Below are 19202 nucleotides of genomic sequence, written 5' to 3'. Positions count from 1 at the left end.
GATGCCCCAGAGCCCAGCTCCCATCCAACAACATCTCCAGCACCCCATCCAAGGTTTTGGGGTGGGAAACTCCTGGTACAGACTCCGTGATCCACTCTGTGTTCCCAGAGCTCTACATCCACCTTAGGGTGATGGCAGAGTTCAGAGAGCAGCCCCACAACCCACCCGTGGCTGTCCTGGGTCGTGTTCTGCAGTAAGAGGAGCCGTAAATAGCCCGGCCCGCGGAGGGGACGCGCCGGAGACGCTCTCCAGAGCCAGTGGAAAATCTGACAGCGCTTTCCACACTTGACTGGGTTCCAGCAAAGCACCGATAGCGCGGGGGGCCCTGGGGTTTCATGGAATCATGGAATGGTTTGGATGGGAAGGGAGCTTAGAGCTCATCCAGTCCCCTCCCCTTCCACAGGCAGGGACACCTTCCACTAGACCAGGTTGTTCCAGCCGGGCCTTGGACATTCCAGGGATGGGACAACCGCAGCTGCTCTGGGCAAGCAGCTTCCCCCGTGCTGGGGACCACAGGGGTGTTCACGAGAATTCAGCTGTGGAGCCACAGTGGCCACAGCCAGTGGGGAAGTGGCCAACCAGCCCAGCACCCCCAGAGCTCGTGCCAAGCTCTGCTCGGACAGAGGGAGGGCTTAGCACAAGCTCTGCAGTTCTTATTTCCCAAAAAATGCACGGTGAAGCGAAGAAAATAAGTAAAAACACTTTTATTAGACAAATACTTCAACAAACAAACTCAGGACAAGAACAAACACAGAAATATTTACATAGTGAAGGAATGGTGCTGGAAAAATGACTCCAGCTCCTGTGTTGGATGGTAGAATTAAAAATTCCTGTATTTTAGTCCTATAAGATATTTCAAGAGGGATGTATAAATTTTAAAGGATTTAGCATGTTCTAAAGTCAACTTTAACACTAAAATGACCACAAAGCGTCAAATAATGGGGAAGAGGGAAGTGTGGCAGCACTTGCTGGGCACGTGGCTCCAGTGCTCACCAAAAAGGGGATGTTCCTGTTTAAACAAATCTAACTTATTTAAAACCAAGAAAAAATAAGCTGTGTTCACCAGTAATGAACATTTTTGGAGTGGTTCACATTTGGTGAAGATTTCCTAGGCTGAGATGGTCTTTGGTGGGAGCTCTGGAGCACTGCTGAAGGCTTGTTGTGGATCTGGAGTTTAAAATTTTCCTAAGAACTCAAAACATATCATCCTCAGAAGACTCCTCCAGGTACTGGACAGGTTTTTTGGCACGGCCAGGCCTGGCACGGGGCTGAGGTACAGGGCTTTCGTCACCAGAGTCAATGGTGAAGGTGTCTTCCTGTACCTTAGATTTCTGGAGGGAAAGCAGGAAAGGAATCATGGATCTGAGCACCCAGAGGGAACACAATGTGCACCACACATTGTCTGTGTGGCCTGCTGTGCCATGGGGATGGTGGATGTTTGGGCTGGTGGGAGCAGACCAAGGATCTGGGGTGTCTGACCCTTATCCCAGAGGGTGCTCAGGGACTGACCAGGCTCTCCAGGGAATGGTCACAGCCCCAAGGCTGACACAGCTCCAGCAGTGTTTGGACAACACTGTCAGGCACAGGGTGGGATTGCTGGGGTGGTCCTGTGCAGGGCTGGGAGTTGGACTCTGTGATCCCTGTGGGTCACTTCCAGCTCAGAATATTCCATGATTCTATGACCCTCCTCTTCCTCACTCCCCACACCCAGGTAGAGGTTTGACCTTTACCAGCTTTTCTTGCTGGCAGAACCCACCCCACACTCTGCAGTTCCCTCGGCACTGATGGCATTGCACAAACCTTTGATGCAACAGATTTGGCAGGCTTCGAGCCAAAATCTGAATCGGAATCTGAATTCAAAGAGCTTGGCTGCCTCTTCACAGCCTTCCTCCCCTTGGCATTGTCACCCTCGCCGTGCAGGGGACCCTCCTTGGCCGCTGGCTTGGGTTTGGGTGCAGCCTTTTTCTTGGCCAGGACATCCATGATGGAGGGCTGGTTGTCTGGAACAGAACACGGCGTTAAGCCCCTGTTTCGCTCCTCTCCTGTTCCCAGTTTGGGAATTACTTCCAACAGAAACAGGCTCTGCCTGCTGCAGGGTCAGCGCACAGGTCGTCTCCGTTTGAAGCTGGGTTTCTAGAAAGATCCCTCTTCCACAGATGGTGAGGAATGAGGTTGTTTATCTGCTCAGTTCCACTACATTTAGAGGATCAAATTAAAGCGTCCCCAAAGCAATTTACAGACTATTTCAGATTGAAAAGTCCTGATCTCACAAGGCTCCATAACCCATCTCAGACCTACAAAAATCCTGCACAGCAAGGAAGGAATTTCCCAAACACTCACTCATTCCTTCTTACCTATATTTTCACTTTTTAAAAGAGCATCTTGAAGCACTGCTTCCAGTTCAGCTCATTTCAGGCCATTTCTGAGTGATAACATGCTTTCTCAATTTAGGAGTGGAAGTAACACTTTTTTCCTGCTGGGATCAACTCTGAGTCGATTCCATTTGGAATATATAAAACAGTGTCAAAGTCTGGGGTTTAAAAATCCCCGAGTCAAATGCTGGAGATGGACGAGATGGATCCAGAACTGAATAGATCAAACTATCCCCCCAAAAGCTTGCCTGCTCCAAAGCAGCTTTTTTACCAAAAAGACACGAAGGAGGACATTGACTGCAAGACACAAATTCCACTCGGATTATCCCTGCCAAGTATTACATAGCACTGTAGGAAGCATTCACTTTTCCTGTTCCCAAACTAAAATTCCCTCCCTCCAAGCATGTCCAACATGAACTAGAACACGATATGTTTGGAAGCAGACCTCAAACATGACAAGCAGAGAACCTCTGCCACAAACCTCAGATCTTTGCTGAAATGCAAGCTCCAGTTGCCCAGGCCCTGGAACGCCAAGCGAAATCACTCGGACTGTTTCCCACAGGAATTATAATTGTTCTCTAGATCTGATGTTGCTGAGCTGCCCTTACCCTTGGTGGCTCCAGCCTTCTTGGCTGCAGTGGTTTTTTTGGGCACGGCCTTGGTGCTCGGCGCTGGGACGGACGGAGCTGCAGGAGCCTGGCTCACCTTGTCCTCAGGGACATCTTGGACTGGAACAGGATAAGAAAATCAGAAAGTCAGCCTGAAACAGCCAAGTTATCCCCTCTGCTCTTCCCTGTGCACTGCTGAGGGATTATAGAGCGATCCACATGGTTTAGAGGTCTCACACTCACCAGGAACAGCACTTGGCGCTGCCTTTTGCTTGGGAGCTTTTGCTGCTTTTTCAGTGGTTTCCCTGGAAAACAAAACCCCAAGTTTTTAATTCAGTTTATGAGGCACTAAATAGGGGAATTTAAAAAAAAATTGCTCTTAACTTCTGTGCAGCATAAAAGCACAACTAATTTCCAGTGATTATGGAAAAATACTCACTTGGGAGCAGGTTTGGGCTTGGGAGGAGCCTTTTTCTTAGAGTTTGTGTCAGATTCAGAGTTGCCTTCACTGTCACCCTGGAATTCAGAGTCCTCATCTGAGCTGGAATGATTCGAGTCCGAAATGACCATGGGCTTGACTTTGGCTGATGGAAGAACACAGATGTGTTATTTTACACATTTGGCGATATGCAGTTCTGTTTATTTTTCAATATTTTAGCTACAGTTATTAAAAAATAAAGATCTGAATAAAAACAAGCAGATGCTGAGACTGCCAGGAAGAAGACTCCAAATGACAAGTGTGTTCTGTCATTTGGAGTCTTCCAACCTCACCCACAACACATGTAATGTGCCAAGACAGTTGTGTAATTAAACCAAATAGCCATATTTCTCTAGTTGCCCATTTATGCTTTTCCTTGAAAATGTGCACAAATGGTAGAAATATTTAATAGTTTCAGACAGTAAAATCAAGAAGCCTTTTAAAAATTATTTCTAAATGTGATCTGAGGCTCTGGGAGGTCCCTACATAGTCTGTTGCATTTACTCCTCCACAAGAAGGACCACCTTTCTCCTGCATCCCTGTCCTCACTCACCTGCTGCCTGGCGAACCACTCGCTCTCTTTGAGGAGGTGCTTCAAAGTCAGACTCTGAATCAGACCCCGAGTCAGACCAAGGGTTTCGTTTCTTGGTTTTCTTTAATGGCTTGAAAGGCAGAGTGGCCTGTCTCTTGGCTCCTGAAAAATATTGGGAAGAAGGATGAAGCAGCAAACTTCCATGTATAGTTCAGGCTCAGTAGTTCAAGCTCAGCTTAGAAATACATTGAATTCAGAGGATTCTGGCTTAAACAAAGAGAAATAGGAATCTATCCTGCTTGACTGTTATCCAGGATCACTTTCTCACCTTATTTTTCCAAAACTACTGATCCTAGGTAGGATCACCACCTTCAGGAAGAGGTCAGATAACCAAACTGACAACCTTTTTTCCTTGGAGGGAGTAACATCAAAGCATTTACCTTGCTCCGTCTTCAGCTTCTGCATTAATCTCTTCTTCAGGCCTACAGATTCCTTCTCTCCGGATGTGTTTTCATCCTGATTCTCATCAAATTCATTTTTTTCACTCTGCAGATGCAAGCAGATACAAAACAGTGAGTCAGCTCACAGAGAAGAGGCACACAGGGTGATGGAGGAAAAAGCTGCTTATTTTAGCCATGTAGAAATAGTGGTACAAGAAGCCTAAGTCTGTGAAATAAACTGTGTGTAGAATTGATTATATATAGGATCTGTAAATTGCACGGGATCTGCCCCAAATCAGGTGACTCAAAAGGCAAAATCCAACATGTACAAAAACAGGAACTCTGGCCCCACTCCTGAGCCTCTGGTCCTGCTGCTGTGTGCTGCCTCTGGGGGGGATGGGGATATAGGACTGGACAGGGTGGGATAAAAACAAAAGTGAGAGTTATTTGGAAAAACTGTTGGGTGGAATCATGTGGAGGAAAAGAGTGACCTGTGTGGCTTCCAGGGTCAAACAGGTGAAGGGATGGGTTATATCTCTCTGTTGGAAATGGCAGAATGACACAATTTCAACTAGTCCTATAAAAAGAGTTCAATCATTTTATCTCCTTGATACAGAGAACAATGATGGCATTAAGGGGGTGAAAGCATTGCTGGATATGTAAAGGCTGTTCTGGAGAAGGGAATGTACTGGCTGTGCTTCCTGCCTGCTAGAGGGTTTATCAAATCCCCAAGACACCTGGAACAACCTTACTTGCATCTGCCCCCCTTTCTCAGCTACCAGCCCATCCGTGGCAGTGCAATGTGCCAAAAATTTCCCTCTAAGCTACCTCCTGATATGCAAGTCTGTTCTCCTTCAGACTGAGATACCCCATTCCCAGTGTTTCCCAAATCCTGAGGTCCTGTCCCTCTCTCTGAACAACTGCTTCAACAGGACACGTCCAGCTAACAAGGACTCACATTTTTTAGGACTGTATTGAAGAGGATGTAAGGGAAGATCGAGCATTTGGAACGTTCATTTTTACCTTTACTTTCTTTTTGGTTTTCTTCTCTGCCTCTGCCTTCATTTCAGCAGTGATCCGAGGAACAACCCTGATGCCGTGAGGGGATGGCATTACTTCTGCCAGCTGGGTCTTCTTCACCTTTGCTTTCCCTCCTTTCACCTTCAAAGGTTTCCCAACAATCCCTGCACTCTCATCCTGTGCTTGCTTGGCCTCCACTACCTGCAGAGGGGAGCATAATATAACACAAAAAAAAAAGTCAATAAAGGGCTGGTGGATAAGATGAGGGAGTTGATTTTCTGCACTGAGCTTTGACATACATCGAGTTCTTCAATGAAGGCAGCAAGGTCTTCCTTCCACAGGTCAGAGGGACTCTTGCGCTTAAGGGTTTCCAGCTCCTTTTCCTAAAGGGAATCACAGATAAACATTTCAATCCACCAGCCAAAAATAAACTCCATAAGACATAATATATTAGAAATATAATGGTTTTATAAGGAAAGGAATGCACATACTTTGTTATCCCTCTGCTTGCAGAGCTCATCTTTCTTCTCCTTGGTCAGATACCACAGCGGCATGTTCAGCAGGTAGTTGAAGTCTGGGCCAGAGGCTGAAGATGATTCTTTGTCACTCTCTTCCTCCTCCTCCTCCTCTTCATCCTAAATGTGGATTTGAAACAAACATAGTCAACAAAAACCCTGACACACATGGGTAGGGCTACTGATCAAACACAGCAACTCTTGAATCCTGCTAAATGAAAAGCAACTTGGGCCTCTCTACGGATTACGAAGCCTCAGAGCTTGGGGCCAGTTTGGGCATATTCAGAGCATGACTGAGGCATTACCTTGTTTTGAGCCTCCTTCCAAGCCTTCACCGGATCAGACTCGTACCCTCTCTGGATAAGAACTTGAATCAGCTCTTTCTTGGGTTTGTTTTCTGCAAACAGACATTTCAGGATTGTCACTCAGTGCCCACTACCAGCCGCTGTTAGGAGCGACAGATGAACTTTACAGTTTGGATCCTGTGGTTGTAGCAGCTCAGCATCCCACAGAGCTCCAAACCAGCCTTTCCACGTCACAGCTGGGACATGTGGAAGAGCCTGAACAACACCTGAAAAACTCCTGTTTAGCAGGAGATTTGTCAGAAAAGCATTGCTTCTGTACAAAACAATGTTAATATTTTTGTTTCCATACATGCATTTCCCCTGTTTTAAATAGTTTTTGAACGTGGGAAAAAAAGGTATGATGGTATAAAACAGGTTTCATCATGACAGGCAGGTGGAGAAAGAAACCCTTGATAGCTTGGTATAGCTTGCACCTCATTAGAAATCACCCGGGAAATTTATGCTCTAAGTGCTCAACCACTGGAAATGCTTCAGCTGGAATTTGCTCCTTTTTAAGGTATCAGAAGCCATCAACCATGAGGCACAAATACAAATGAAACCAGCTCTGGCAGCCTTGGAACTACTTATTACAAAAACCCAAGAAAATGAATTTCAGGGGAATTATTTCTCTTCCTGAGTTCAGTCAGACAGACTTGAGCTGCTGGGATTACTGGGCTGCCTTCAGACACAAACCACAAAGCATCTTATGACACGTTGTCTGGCCGCATCCTCCGTGAAGGCAGCGGAATACAGCCCAGCTTTTACACCGAGAGGGAAAAGTTGATTGAAAAATGAGAATGTTGGGAACAAAGATCTGCTTCTTTTTCTAGCTCATGATTCTCAGATGCTGCTTCTTGAGTATCATCTAAGTTTGAAACCCCAGTCCACGGAGAATGTGATTTGGAATATTTTTGCAGAGGTTCACAAAGATAATGGAGAGAGATACAGATCCTTAAGAATGCATTTAATAGCAAACACTACCCCTTCTAAACCCACAAATAATTAACTCTTACTCCTACCAAGTCAGAAATAAATGGGAATTTTTGCTAAACTATTAAAAAATTCTCTCAAAAATTCTCAAACACAGAGGAGGAAAGCTGTATAAGTATCCCATTGTCATTATTATGTGTATAATACACAGACCAAGGATACTCTGTGAAGCATTTTCCTCTTAGATGTCACAAGAACAGAGATAAGCGCTGGTGTGGTTTGTAAAAGCCAGCCTGGGGTGAGGGGGTGCTGACAGAGCTCAAGAGATCGCCCAGTTCTCCCACTTACAATCCCAGTCACCAAGAACAACATACCGATCACAATTTTGCCATCTATTTTCTCCAGGATGAAGCGAGCCTGGTTGCTCAGCTTTGCAGACTCAGCACCCAGCATCCCAATAAGCCATTCCTTCCTCAAATTGTAATATCGGAGCCGGAGTTCAAAGAACTCCTTAAGAATATCCTGGGGAGAGTCGTATTTCTTGAGAAAACCGACATGGTCAAAAAGAACCTGGAGGAAAATGAAAGAACATGGGTGTTATGATGATAAAACTGATTCCAAACCTTCCGAAAGTTACCTGTAACACAGGTGTGATGGTACCACCGAATTATTAACCAACAAATTATGAAATCTCGGTGTTGTTATAGAAACTACTTCAGTTTGTGAGCACAGCAGCAGAGACAATTTTAGAATTTCAGTGTTCTTGAATATGCACAGTAGAGTTAAGGTTACTTGAATCTTCGAGCTCTGTGCAGGACAAACATCTCGCATCAAAGCTTCACACATTGTCAGGAACCAGACGTTCAGTGCCCCCGCTGCTGGCTCAAAGAGCTCTGCAAACTGTGATTTCAGAGCATTTTGCCTCCTTCAGGCAAACCATCTACTCTGGACCCATTCCTAAGCCAGGCTCTTGACCTTTGAAAGCTGATTTAAAACCAGTAACAGCAGAAAAAGCAAAGTGAATAGGTTACTGACAAAGAGGATTTTTGTTTCACGCAACGACTGCAGCTGTCCACGGAGTCTGAGTTAAACTAAGAAATTCCTTCAGCAAAATCTGTCACGTACCATGGAGTTGCATGTTAAACTTGTTTGGAGTTTGAAGACCTTATGCAGCCCCACAGCTTCGGCTTCTGCGAGTTTATCTTCAGTCATCTTCACCACAAACCTCACTGTGGTGTCTGTGTGATATTCTTTGTAGTCTGTGATTAGAGGGGGGGTCTTCTCAGTCCCGTTCAACATTGGCTCCAGAACCTGCTCTTTATATGTCTGAGGAAAGAAACAAAATCAGATCCAAAACCCACTACTCACTTTTTGCTCTAAAGAGCAAACTATACATTCCCAGAGCAGATTCCCTGTTTATTACCTGTGTCCATGTTCTAACAGGCAGCTCAGTGATCTCGATGGTTGTAGAATCAAGGATGGACACTTCACCACTTATCACATACTGATTAGGCCCCAGCTCATCTATGGTGCCTTTGAAATTCTTGTAACTGGGAAGCTGAGGAGAAAAACCACGGATTCAGCTTTGTGTGGATGCCTCTTCTTTTAAGCATGCCCATAAAATGCTCAATATGAGCTCAATAAACTAACAAGCAAGACATTTGTTTTTTAATTATATTATTTACCATTGGCAGTGGCTCTTCTCCATCCATCAGCCGACGGATATTGTTAACAACTTCCCTGATATCGAAGTTGGGGATTTTACAGGCCCAGCCAGTACCAATCCCTTCAGCCCCATTGACCAGCACCATTGGAATGATGGGCATGTACCACTCTGGCTCCACACGCTGGTTGTCATCATAGAGGAACCTCAGGATGTTGTCATCCATTGGTGGGAACACCAGGCGTGCCAGGGGACTAGAACAGAGAAGGGAATTTAAGTCCAAATTCTTGTTACAGAACAGGACCTCCATGCAAAAAGAAACCTCCTTAATTTTTATTATTCCACCCAAATTTCTCCCTTTGGTTCTGCTTCCATTTCCATATTCTCTGTGCTGATAGCTATGTTTCCATAATGGAATCTAGCACTGAACCTCACTTCAATTGTTGCTACTCTGAGTATGCAAGTATAGCCCGAAGTTTTAAAGGGAAAAATCCAATTTTTCATTCTAATTGCTGTAAAATTGAGTCCTTTAGGACAGTAAGAACTTCAGAATGCTGACCTGAGCATGGTGAAGATGTATCGAGGGCTGGCAGAGTCTTTCCCTCCGTGCAGCCTTGTGCCAAACTGACCAATGGGCTGGAGCAAGTTGAGGTTGTTGCTGCCCACGAAGTTCTGAGCCAAGTTAATGATGGTCATCATCAGTGCAGCCTGCAATAAAGGAGGTGCAAAAACCATGCAGAATGGTTCAAGGGATGGACAAAGTAAGGCAACATTCACACCAAGAACTTAACTGATACAGAGGATAAACTCAGTTGATGAAAAACTGGAGGAAACTCAAGGAAAATGCATCCCAAGACCATCTGAAATGTTCTAATGACCCATGTCTCTATCTATTGCTGTCTACCTGCTCTGAAACCTCCAGTGAAAGAGTCTGTCTTGTGGTAGTGCTTAAATTTTCCTGACCTAGACAGAAAGGTTATTAACATCTGCCTAAGTCCATCACAAATTAAGTAGGGTTTTCTTGTTCCACTTTTTGAATGAACTATGCTCCCATGAAGTCCAGATAGGCAGAATGACCAATGTCAGATTAAATTAATACTGAAGAATTAATTGTGGAAACAGCTAAACAGCAACTTCCCTTTGGTGTACACACTCAAACATCTAATTCTGGTTTAGAGGCATCATAACTCACACCAACAGAAGGGCTTTTTGCCTTTCCTTTAAAGTGTTTTGCACATCCCGGCAGGTTCTTACCTCACCATGGTGATATGAGGACATCTCAGCAACAGAACCAGCCAACTGAGCAACCTTCACTTCCCGCTTATCGTTTCGTTTGAAACAGGTGAACAAAACCTTCCTCTGACCTGGCTTCAAACCTGTATGAAAAAAGAAAAGACCTCGTGGTTAGAACATATGATGTGATGCACTTGGTTTCTGCTCTCTAGAGATGCAAGAGCTACTTAAAGATTCTCTACCAGCTGAGTAAGGTACTGGCAATAATATACTACAAAATGGACAAGACATTTAATCCAAAGATAAAAAAAATCTTAGCAGAAAACAGACTTCAGGATACTGACCCTGAAACCTCAGCAGGTTCCCTGGCTCTGATGTGACATCAAACACCGATTTCCTCAGTTCTGAGGATACACCGTGCAGAATCATGACTTAGAAATCACTTACCATCAACCAGTGATGGGATTGATCTCTCATTATCTGAGTTTGAGAACAGCACTAACTCCTTGTTGATGAAGTCATTGTATGTCAGGTAATCAGTGTTTTTCCCATACAAGTATTCCTAAAAAAAACAGAGATTGCCTTAATTTTAGCAGGGCCTAATCAGTTTCTTGGCTAGTTTCACTGAAATGGGAACTCCTTGTAAGACCAGCTAAATACAGTTCAAGTGATGACACCCTTTGCATGGCAAAGGGAAACACTTCCCAGGATGCATTATTTCCTCCATTTTGGGGGAAATAAAGACTTCATTTGCCTCTGCTTGAGTTATTATTTTCCTATTGATACTGTAACTTGAAAGATGAGAGTTAAAAATGGAGTTGACAGTTGGATAATTGACAATGAGGCTATACTGATAAGATGAGAGAAGAAGCCGCTCTGAAAAATCCTGACACATTTTCAACATCCTATAATCCAGACCTGACTCATTGACTGAGCTGTGTGCAGCTCTGGCGTGCTGGGATGAAGCTGAGAACAGCCCCAGGCAGAGAATGAAAACCAGTTTCCTTATAAACATAAACCTTTTACCTCTGGTAGACCGTGCAGCTTCCGTTGTCTTCTATCCTCCATGAAATTAGTCAGCCACTCCTTTCGCTCTTCTATCTTCTTCTTGCTAAAGGCCTGGATGTTACAAAATGAAAAGTAACTCAATTCCAGAACATGCTGTGGTTGTGCACTATTGGATCACTTGATACAGAGGAGAACAACATGTTAACAGGCTAATTTAAGAGCCCAAGAAATGCAATAAAGGGGTTCTGTAGCTAAACATATTAAGAGCATAATTTCCACCACTCTGCAGAAGACAGAGTAGTTAGGTTTAAGTTTATAGATTTTTAATATAATACACGAGACTAAAGCAGAATTGAGGGGAAATTAATATTTTAGGGAAAAACTTGATTTTTTAGCATTGCCTAACAATTCTGAATATTTAAGAATCAAGGACCAGCTAAGGTGAAGTTCACAGAAACAAGAACTATTTTAATCGACCGCTTTGCACTGGGGGAGGAAGGGAAGATTTAACTTGGAGAAAACTGCAGCAGAATACACAGAAAAATGTTGAAGGAATATTTACTATTGTGTCTGAAAATGTCAATTGGTTTGTAGTGATTAGTTTGTTCCAAGCTATATTTAAAGCCCATCACTAAAAGGGTACTCTTGCCCTGAGGTCGAAGGGCAGATTCGCCGCTCCTTGTTCAACTAAACCTGTAGCCTTGGTAACACAGAGATTGTCTCCTGCCCAAAGGCCTCCAAGAGCATTTTAAGAGAAAATACAGAGCACTCTACAAGGTGAAATACCAAAGGTAGTAAGTCAGCAATTAAATCAAGTGTAAGTTACCAGGGTGATCGCAGCATCATCTTCAGGCCCAGAATATTTAAAGCCAATTCGGTGTTTTGCCATATCTGCAAAGTATTCTTTGGCCTCCTTTGATGTGCTGGTACCCAAACCTGCAGGGACAGGAGAGTTAATCCTGATGACTTTTTGCATAAATTAAGTTCCAATTCAAAGAAATATTTTGCTATGCCCAGTTTTTGTGATGCACCATATGAACATACAGTGTGAAGATGACTTCCTGAAAACTTAAATTACTTCAAAACTAGATGTATCACAAAAGTCATAAAAATTCCAATTAAGTGAGCAGTGACATGCAGTAATTTTGGATTTTGCCTGTAGTTCCTGTAGATATCTGAAATCTAATTGGAATATCATAGGAGAGAAGAGACTTGGAGAACACCCAGTCCAAATCCTTTCTGCAAAGCAGGATTGACTGAATCAAATCATTAATGCTCTCACTTGGATCAGTTTCACCATATTTGTTTTTACAAACCTTTGTAGTACTTGATTTTCCATGAGTTGTAGTTCTGTGTACTGGCTTTCCATTCTTCAAACTCAGGAATGCTGTAGAATGCAATTTCTTCTTTGTTTTTAGAGGCCTGCAATGGACAAACATTTTAACTGTGAAATGAAAGGCATTTTTGAGCAATGGATCCTCAGTCATTCACCTCATCCTCCCCTAGCCCTCACCTTTATGATGGGAGTAATGAATTCCTCCAAAAAATTGTGTCTTAGAAGAGATGGCCAATTGTGATGGATGAAGTTAATCAGCAAACCTTTGATGTGTGATCCATCCTGATCCTGAATTATAAAAGAGAAAAAAAACAAAAACAAACAGTATTTTCTCATGGAATGATGGAAATGACAACTTTTGGCTTTATAGTAAATGACTCTGTAATTCCAGCTAACTGACCCTATTAACTTTCACCTCTGAAAAGGTGGCCATGTGTTAATTGCTGAAAATGAAGAGAAATAGAAAAGGTAGATTCTTGGTGAAAAAAAGTGCCAAGGACTGGTCAAGGATTTTGAATCAGCAGAATGGAGAAACCGTGTTTAGCTGTTTGATGTAACTCACCATTTTATTTTTTTGGGGGCTGAAAAGACATTGTGACCCACAAAAATGTGAAATGGGAAAAAAACACAGAGAATTGGGTACAGCAATAGCAGCAGTTAGAGAAATATTTTCTTCTTATCTCTTTATTTAAGTGCTAATTGTTATCCTCTCCCAACTTTCAATTTTAATGAACCTAACCTGATCTGTCATGATCATAATCTTCCCATAACGAAGACTTTTTAAAGATTCTTGATCTTCATAGTTCTTTTTATATTGCAAACCCACAATCTTGATGATGTTGTTGATTTCAGCATTTTCCATAATCTGAAAGAGATCACAAAGAATAAAAACCTGTCTTTCAGACTCAAAATGTAGCTCAAGAAAGTATAAAGTTATCCATAAGCAAATCATTGGCTGGGTTTTTTTTTTTTTTTTTTACTGTTTAGAAACTTGCCATTTCTAATGGTTAAATTACTCTAGATAATTCCAAGCATTTCCCAACCACAACACGAACATTATCCCCTCAGGCAAATCACTGAACAGGACTTAATCAATATTCCTACTTAACCAGTGAGGCAGGCTCAAGGTGAGGGAAGACTCAGGTGTTTAAGGCACTGCTCCTTGGAGTTCCAGTGCTCCAGGTGCAGCTGCACCGACTCATTGCACAAATCACACCACACCTTCCAACACGTAACTGTAACCATTTTCTAACCAACCTGCTTATGAGAAGCTTCCCTGACATTGAGGATTTTCCCACGCAGAGGAAATACTCCATATTTGTCTCTACCAACCACTCCCAGACCAGAGACAGCCAGAGTTTTGGCTGAGTCTCCCTCAGTCAGGATCAACGTACAATCTAAAGAATTCTTACTGCCTAAAAAAGAAGAAAATTGAGTCAGTTTTCTACTTAAGAAATTAAATCCAAGGCTGCACATTCACGACTGAACAAGTATAAATAATCTTTTAACACAGTTTTTTGGCACTTCACACGGTAAATGGGGATAATCATAGTAAATGGGACTGCAAAATGGGAGTAAAACTATAATGACAGGTTTTCTCTTCTTGCTTTTCCTTAGGAGACAAATCTTTTGTTTAACTAACAAGTTTTAACTGTTTTTCAATGAACTGGTTACAAAGGATGTCAAACACTTACCAGCATCGTTGGCATCATCCAGTTTAGGAACACCCTTAATCTTGGAGTGTTTCACAGCTGAACATTTCTTATTCAGCTGGTTCTGAGCTTTAAATTTTACCCAATTTAGGATACTTTCAACAATGCCACAGCCAACTGCCTGCAATACAAAACCCAATCCAAAGTTGTGGGAAAAGCCCCAATAATGACAGAAACTTTTGTTACATATTTTTTACAGACATCTTGACTGTCCATGTACATTAGGACTTACACCCTTAATGAATTTTTCACTCAGTTTACAGGTAGAGCCAAAGTTCTTTGACTGCAGAGTCATGTTCTCCTTAGTCTGCGAGTCAAAGGTTGGATTCTCAATCAAGGCATTCACAAAAATCCACATGTGGTTCTTCACCTGTAGTTAAATACAACAAGGATCACACACTGTACAGGCTCAGCTCACCTGTCAATCACACAGGGAGGGAACACTCGGCATTGTAGGGTTTGGAATTTTCATAGATATTTTGTTAATTTTGAACAGCTAATGAACACTCATGAACAGTGTTAGATGACTTGGGATGTCAAGGAATTGGCATCTCTCCACCTCAAGAGGTGTTATCTAACAGATACTGAGTTTTAGTGCATCTACACTGACTTACAGGGACTACAAAACACATTGCTTGAGCAAAGGGAAGTTAATTGGTTTAAACAATATGAGACTTCTGTAATTAGTAATCTTATATATAGTCTGCAGAACGAAAATGTGATATTAATTAATGCACCTATGCGTTAAGCTGAAGTTACAATTTACAGCAATGCTCAAGTTGTGTTTCCCGCCTGGAAAATTCTGACATTGTACCTGGAAAGGCTTCACTCCAACTCCGTTTTTATTCTTCTTTTTCACAACATCAATGAGTTTGGTCACAAGCTGGTCAGCCACATAATCGACGTGTCTGCCACCCTGAGGAGAATGGGACAAGGACCTGGGACTGAGGCCACTAAAACTCACAAAACTATAAATACCTATTTAAAACTTTAAGCACATTCTTTGCAACATTAAAGCATTTTTCACTAACATAAGTACACTTACAAATAACCAAGAATATTAATGTTGAATATGGCACTAGCTTGACTAAACACACTAAGGAGTTACCTTTGTGGTGGCAATGCTGTTAACAAAGCTAACTTGCTGGAAGCCTTTTTCACTCAAAGTCAAGCACACTTCCCATCGGGAATTGACTTCCTCATGGATAACTTTAAGTGCATTCCCAGTTTCATCGACCTTATCCTTCAGATAGAGGTCCACATAGCTGCGGAATCCTTTCACCTGCACGCAGATGAGAGCAGACAACTGGTTGGTAATAGCTCCTATAAATACTTAATTCACATTCTCCTGAAAAAAAATCCCTCTTGCATGTGTTCCTTTGTTCTGTGTGATGACAGGAATAGCCTCAAAAGAATCTCACTGTTTAAATGGCACAAAAAAAAAAAAAAACCAGATATTTGTGTTTCTTTTCAATGCTCACTTACAGGAAGCCTCTGTCCATTCAGGAAAACTTTGACATCTTTTGTGGATCCAGCAATATCATAGGCTCTTCGAGACATCAGTGCTACAATGTCCTTATCCAGAACAGTCATTTTGAATTTGGACAGATCAGGTTGGAAAGTGACACAGGTGTAATCATCTCCATCAAAGTATTTCAGCTTCATTTCTCCAGCCTTTCCCATGTTGTCTGTCCATGTCTGAGGAAAGGAGCTTTGGTGACTTTCAAGTCAAACACACAAATACACATAACTACCTTAGTCTTTAAAAGCAGTAAGATGGTTTATGTGTTTTAGATATCTTTGAATTAAACAAAAACTCTGGTTAAAAACCAGATTCTGATGCTGTCTGCTAATTTCATTATTCCTTTGAATTACATTTTGTGGGTCAAATTTACTCAAATCACACTGAACTGGTCTTGAAACAAAACTTTCGGATCTCATTTGAAAACCTCAGTTATAAACTCCTTGGAAAGAAAAGTGCTCCTACCTGCTTGAACAACTTTTTGTATTCACGACATCCAGTTTCCACAGTAAATTTTGTGCTGAATATGTTGCACAGTTTGGCTCCATAACCATTTCTCCCCCCTAGAATTAGAAGGAACACAGACTTGTGTTATTCTCTTTGTCCAAAACCATCTAAAAGAATCCAAGACTAACTGGAGTTTGTCAATGTCCACCCAATTCTAAGACAACTGTCAAGAAGCAACAATATTCTACAAGCTCAGTAGGCAACTACAAACTTTGATTGAATTAGGGTTTAAGAGAATATTCAAAGACCATTTTCCCTATTCCCATGTTTGCACTGTTGTTATGTTAAACAGAGCACAGAGACTTCTCTGATAGATTCAGAATGTCATTTTCATAGAATCATAGCAAAATTTGGTTTGGAAGGGACCTTAAAGCCCATCCAGTCCCACTATCTGCTGTAGGCAGGGCACCTTCCACTAGCCCAAGTTGCTTCAAGCCCTGTCCAGCCTGGCCTTGGACACTTGCAGGGATGGGGCAGCCACAGCTTCCCTGTGCCAGAGCCTCACCACCCTCACAGAGAGGAATTTCTTCTTATGTCTCATCTAAATTTCCCTTCGTTCAGTTTTCACACTGCATTAAGGACTCCCTTCCTGCCCTTTCTAGTTCAGGTCACACACTTAGAACTGCTCAGAGGTATTAGTGCATATCTGAGCCTTCCTCACCTGTGACTTTCTTCTCATTGTCATCGTAGTTGCTGGATGTCAGCAGCTGTCCAAAGATCATAGCAGGCACATAGACCTTCTCCACTTTGTGTTCAACAACTGGGATACCTTTGCCGTTGTTCCACACACTGATTGTGTTATTCTCTCTGGGGAGGGAAAGAAAAGTCTGTTTTTAAGGCTGCAAATGGCTGAGCTGTGAAAGAAGTCACCAAAAGGCTCTGGGGGAGAGGCACCATTTCACCAGGAACAAATCTGTGCTCAGCAAGTGCAGCAGCTGCCAGCAGAGGGGGGACAGGCAACACAGAAATGCCCAGATCTGCACATGTCGGCTCTGAAATGGACCCACACACAAAACCCCCCTGTCTGTGCTCAATCAGGGTGAAAAGAGAGAGGAAGAGGTGGAAAACCACAGCAACGCAAGAGCAGCTATTTCCCCAGTCAGGCCTCTGTAAGAGACCAGGGGAACTAAGCAGAGAGAAAGACTTTCCACAATTGGTGAATTAAATTTGGGCTATCTCGGATCAGCCCCACAGTGCCACCTCAGCTTTGCAGAACAGCTGAAGGCAGCAAACAACAACGAAATCAAACTTACACATCAATTGTGACTTTAATGCATGACATGTTTTTATCCCTCTGCTTGTTGTCTGCAGCATTCACTAGGAAGGAAAGAGAATATTGGTTTTTTATTATGTTCTCAATCAAGGGAAAATGATGAATTATAAAGTGTTCCAGTAGAATGAACACAAAAAGTCACTACAGTGTTACTAATAATCATCTCAGCATGAAAATATTTTGCAAATTACAAAGAGGAGTACAAGTTATCATGGAATTATGAAGGTTGGAAATGACCTCTGAATTCCTTCAGTGCAACCATTGACATAAAAAGGAGAATTTTGGGCAGAATGAAATCAGGTTTGTAATTAGATTTTTGAAATTTTTCTTTGTTTCAAATGAATGGCTTGCTATTAATCAGTGCTAATAAGTTCTTGCTAATTTATATTTAGTTCCAGTTTCTTCCATTCAACCCCCGTTAATAACCCGTCACTCACTGACTCAATGGATGTCAGCTTACCCAGAATCTCATCAAAGATTTTGTACAAGCCAGGCACAAAGGTCACATCTCTGCAGTTGAGGCCAACGCCTTCATCAAAAACCCACATTTGCTGGGAAAAAAAGAAGGAATCTGTAAGTGCCCAGATACAACCCCTCTTCTGTGCGCATCAGTTTGTAAAGCAGTTGTTTTGTCATTGATAAGCAGATGTTTTGTGCTTTGTAAACAGCTGCTAAAGACTCCCCGCCTGCCCCGAGGGGCTCGGGGGGCTCAGCCTCGCTGCCCCCTGCTCCCACCTGGGTGACGAGCTCCACGGAGCCGATGTAGGTGTCTGGCCGGAGCAGGATGTGCTCCAGCTGCGTCTTCTTCTGGTAGATGTGCTCCACCGTGAGCTTCTTGGGGCCATCGGCCTTGCCCACGAGGACGTTCTCCTTCGCGGGCTGTGGGGGAGAGGCAGCGGCGGTGAGGGGCGCACAGGGGGCACGAACACGAGGGGCCAGGCCGGGGAGGGGAAGAGGACCGGAGTCGCAGAGGAGAGGGAGGGCTGGGAAAAGAGCCGAGAGAGGGCCTGGGGATACCCTGAGGGAGACCCAAGGGGGGCTGAGAAGGACCCGGGGAAACGCTGAGGGGGGCTGGGGAGAACTTGCGGGTGCCCGGCGGGGCTGAGGGGGGCCCGAGAGGACGGTGTGGGGGCTGATCACGAAGCTCCGCAGGGTCGGGGGCAGCGGTGGTGGCAGGACGCACCCGGAGGGGTGACGAGGGCTGCGAGAGCTCCATGGCGGCGGCGGCGGCGGCGAGAGCGGCTGAGGCGGCGATGGCAGCGCCAACGACCCCTTCAAACCTCCGCTCGTCCCGCCGAAACGCGCGGCCAATCCCCGCTCGCGGCCCCCCGCGCTCTGCCAATCGCGGAGCGGGGGCGGGCACACGGCTAGAACTCTGCCCGCCCTCTGACCTATCAGAGGCCTCACCGCGCGTTCAAACCGGCCAGTCGGGAGGGAGAGCGGTGAGATGGACAGCAGGATTGACCAATAGAGAAGCGAGAGGGAGGGCGCCGAGGCTGCCCGTTTGCCGTTGGTGGTGGGACATACTGGGACGTACTGGGATACACTGGGACGTGCTGGGACGTACTGGGATACACTGGGACGTACTGGGAAGCCCCGGACACACACTGGAATGCACTGGACAAACTCTGTGGACCCACTGGGGTACTGCTGCACACTGGGCAAGCCCCAGGGATTCACTGGGACCCATTGGACTGGGACACTGGACA

At 43.9% G+C, this 19202-nt stretch overlaps 1 protein-coding gene across 1 annotated transcript; it reads right to left on the bottom strand.

Annotated features, from left to right (window-relative positions):
* Positions 1-689: 689 nt before the first annotated feature.
* TOP2A (DNA topoisomerase II alpha) lies at positions 690-18824 on the bottom strand. Its single transcript, XM_030256219.4, has 35 exons — positions 18677-18824; positions 18229-18372; positions 17954-18044; positions 17474-17537; positions 16882-17027; positions 16179-16276; positions 15677-15889; positions 15300-15473; positions 15006-15107; positions 14424-14561; positions 14174-14312; positions 13737-13894; positions 13219-13344; positions 12657-12767; positions 12460-12565; positions 11970-12079; positions 11162-11254; positions 10583-10697; positions 10157-10278; positions 9462-9610; positions 8925-9156; positions 8663-8797; positions 8365-8565; positions 7614-7809; positions 6271-6362; positions 5942-6085; positions 5750-5833; positions 5454-5651; positions 4431-4536; positions 4012-4152; positions 3420-3564; positions 3224-3285; positions 2981-3100; positions 1801-2000; positions 690-1331 (listed from the first exon to the last, which is right to left on the bottom strand). Exons 1-35 carry the CDS (start codon positions 18707-18709, stop codon positions 1194-1196), a joined length of 4626 nt encoding a protein of 1541 aa, XP_030112079.4. The 5' UTR covers positions 18710-18824; the 3' UTR covers positions 690-1193.
* Between the last annotated feature and the right edge of the window lie 378 nt (positions 18825-19202).

The sequence above is a fragment of the Taeniopygia guttata genome, chromosome 27 (assembly GCF_048771995.1).
Source record: "Taeniopygia guttata chromosome 27, bTaeGut7.mat, whole genome shotgun sequence".
Taxonomy (NCBI): domain Eukaryota; kingdom Metazoa; phylum Chordata; class Aves; order Passeriformes; family Estrildidae; genus Taeniopygia; species Taeniopygia guttata.
The sequence above is the reverse complement of the archived record's forward strand: the minus strand, read 5'-3'. Positions and strand labels throughout refer to the sequence as shown.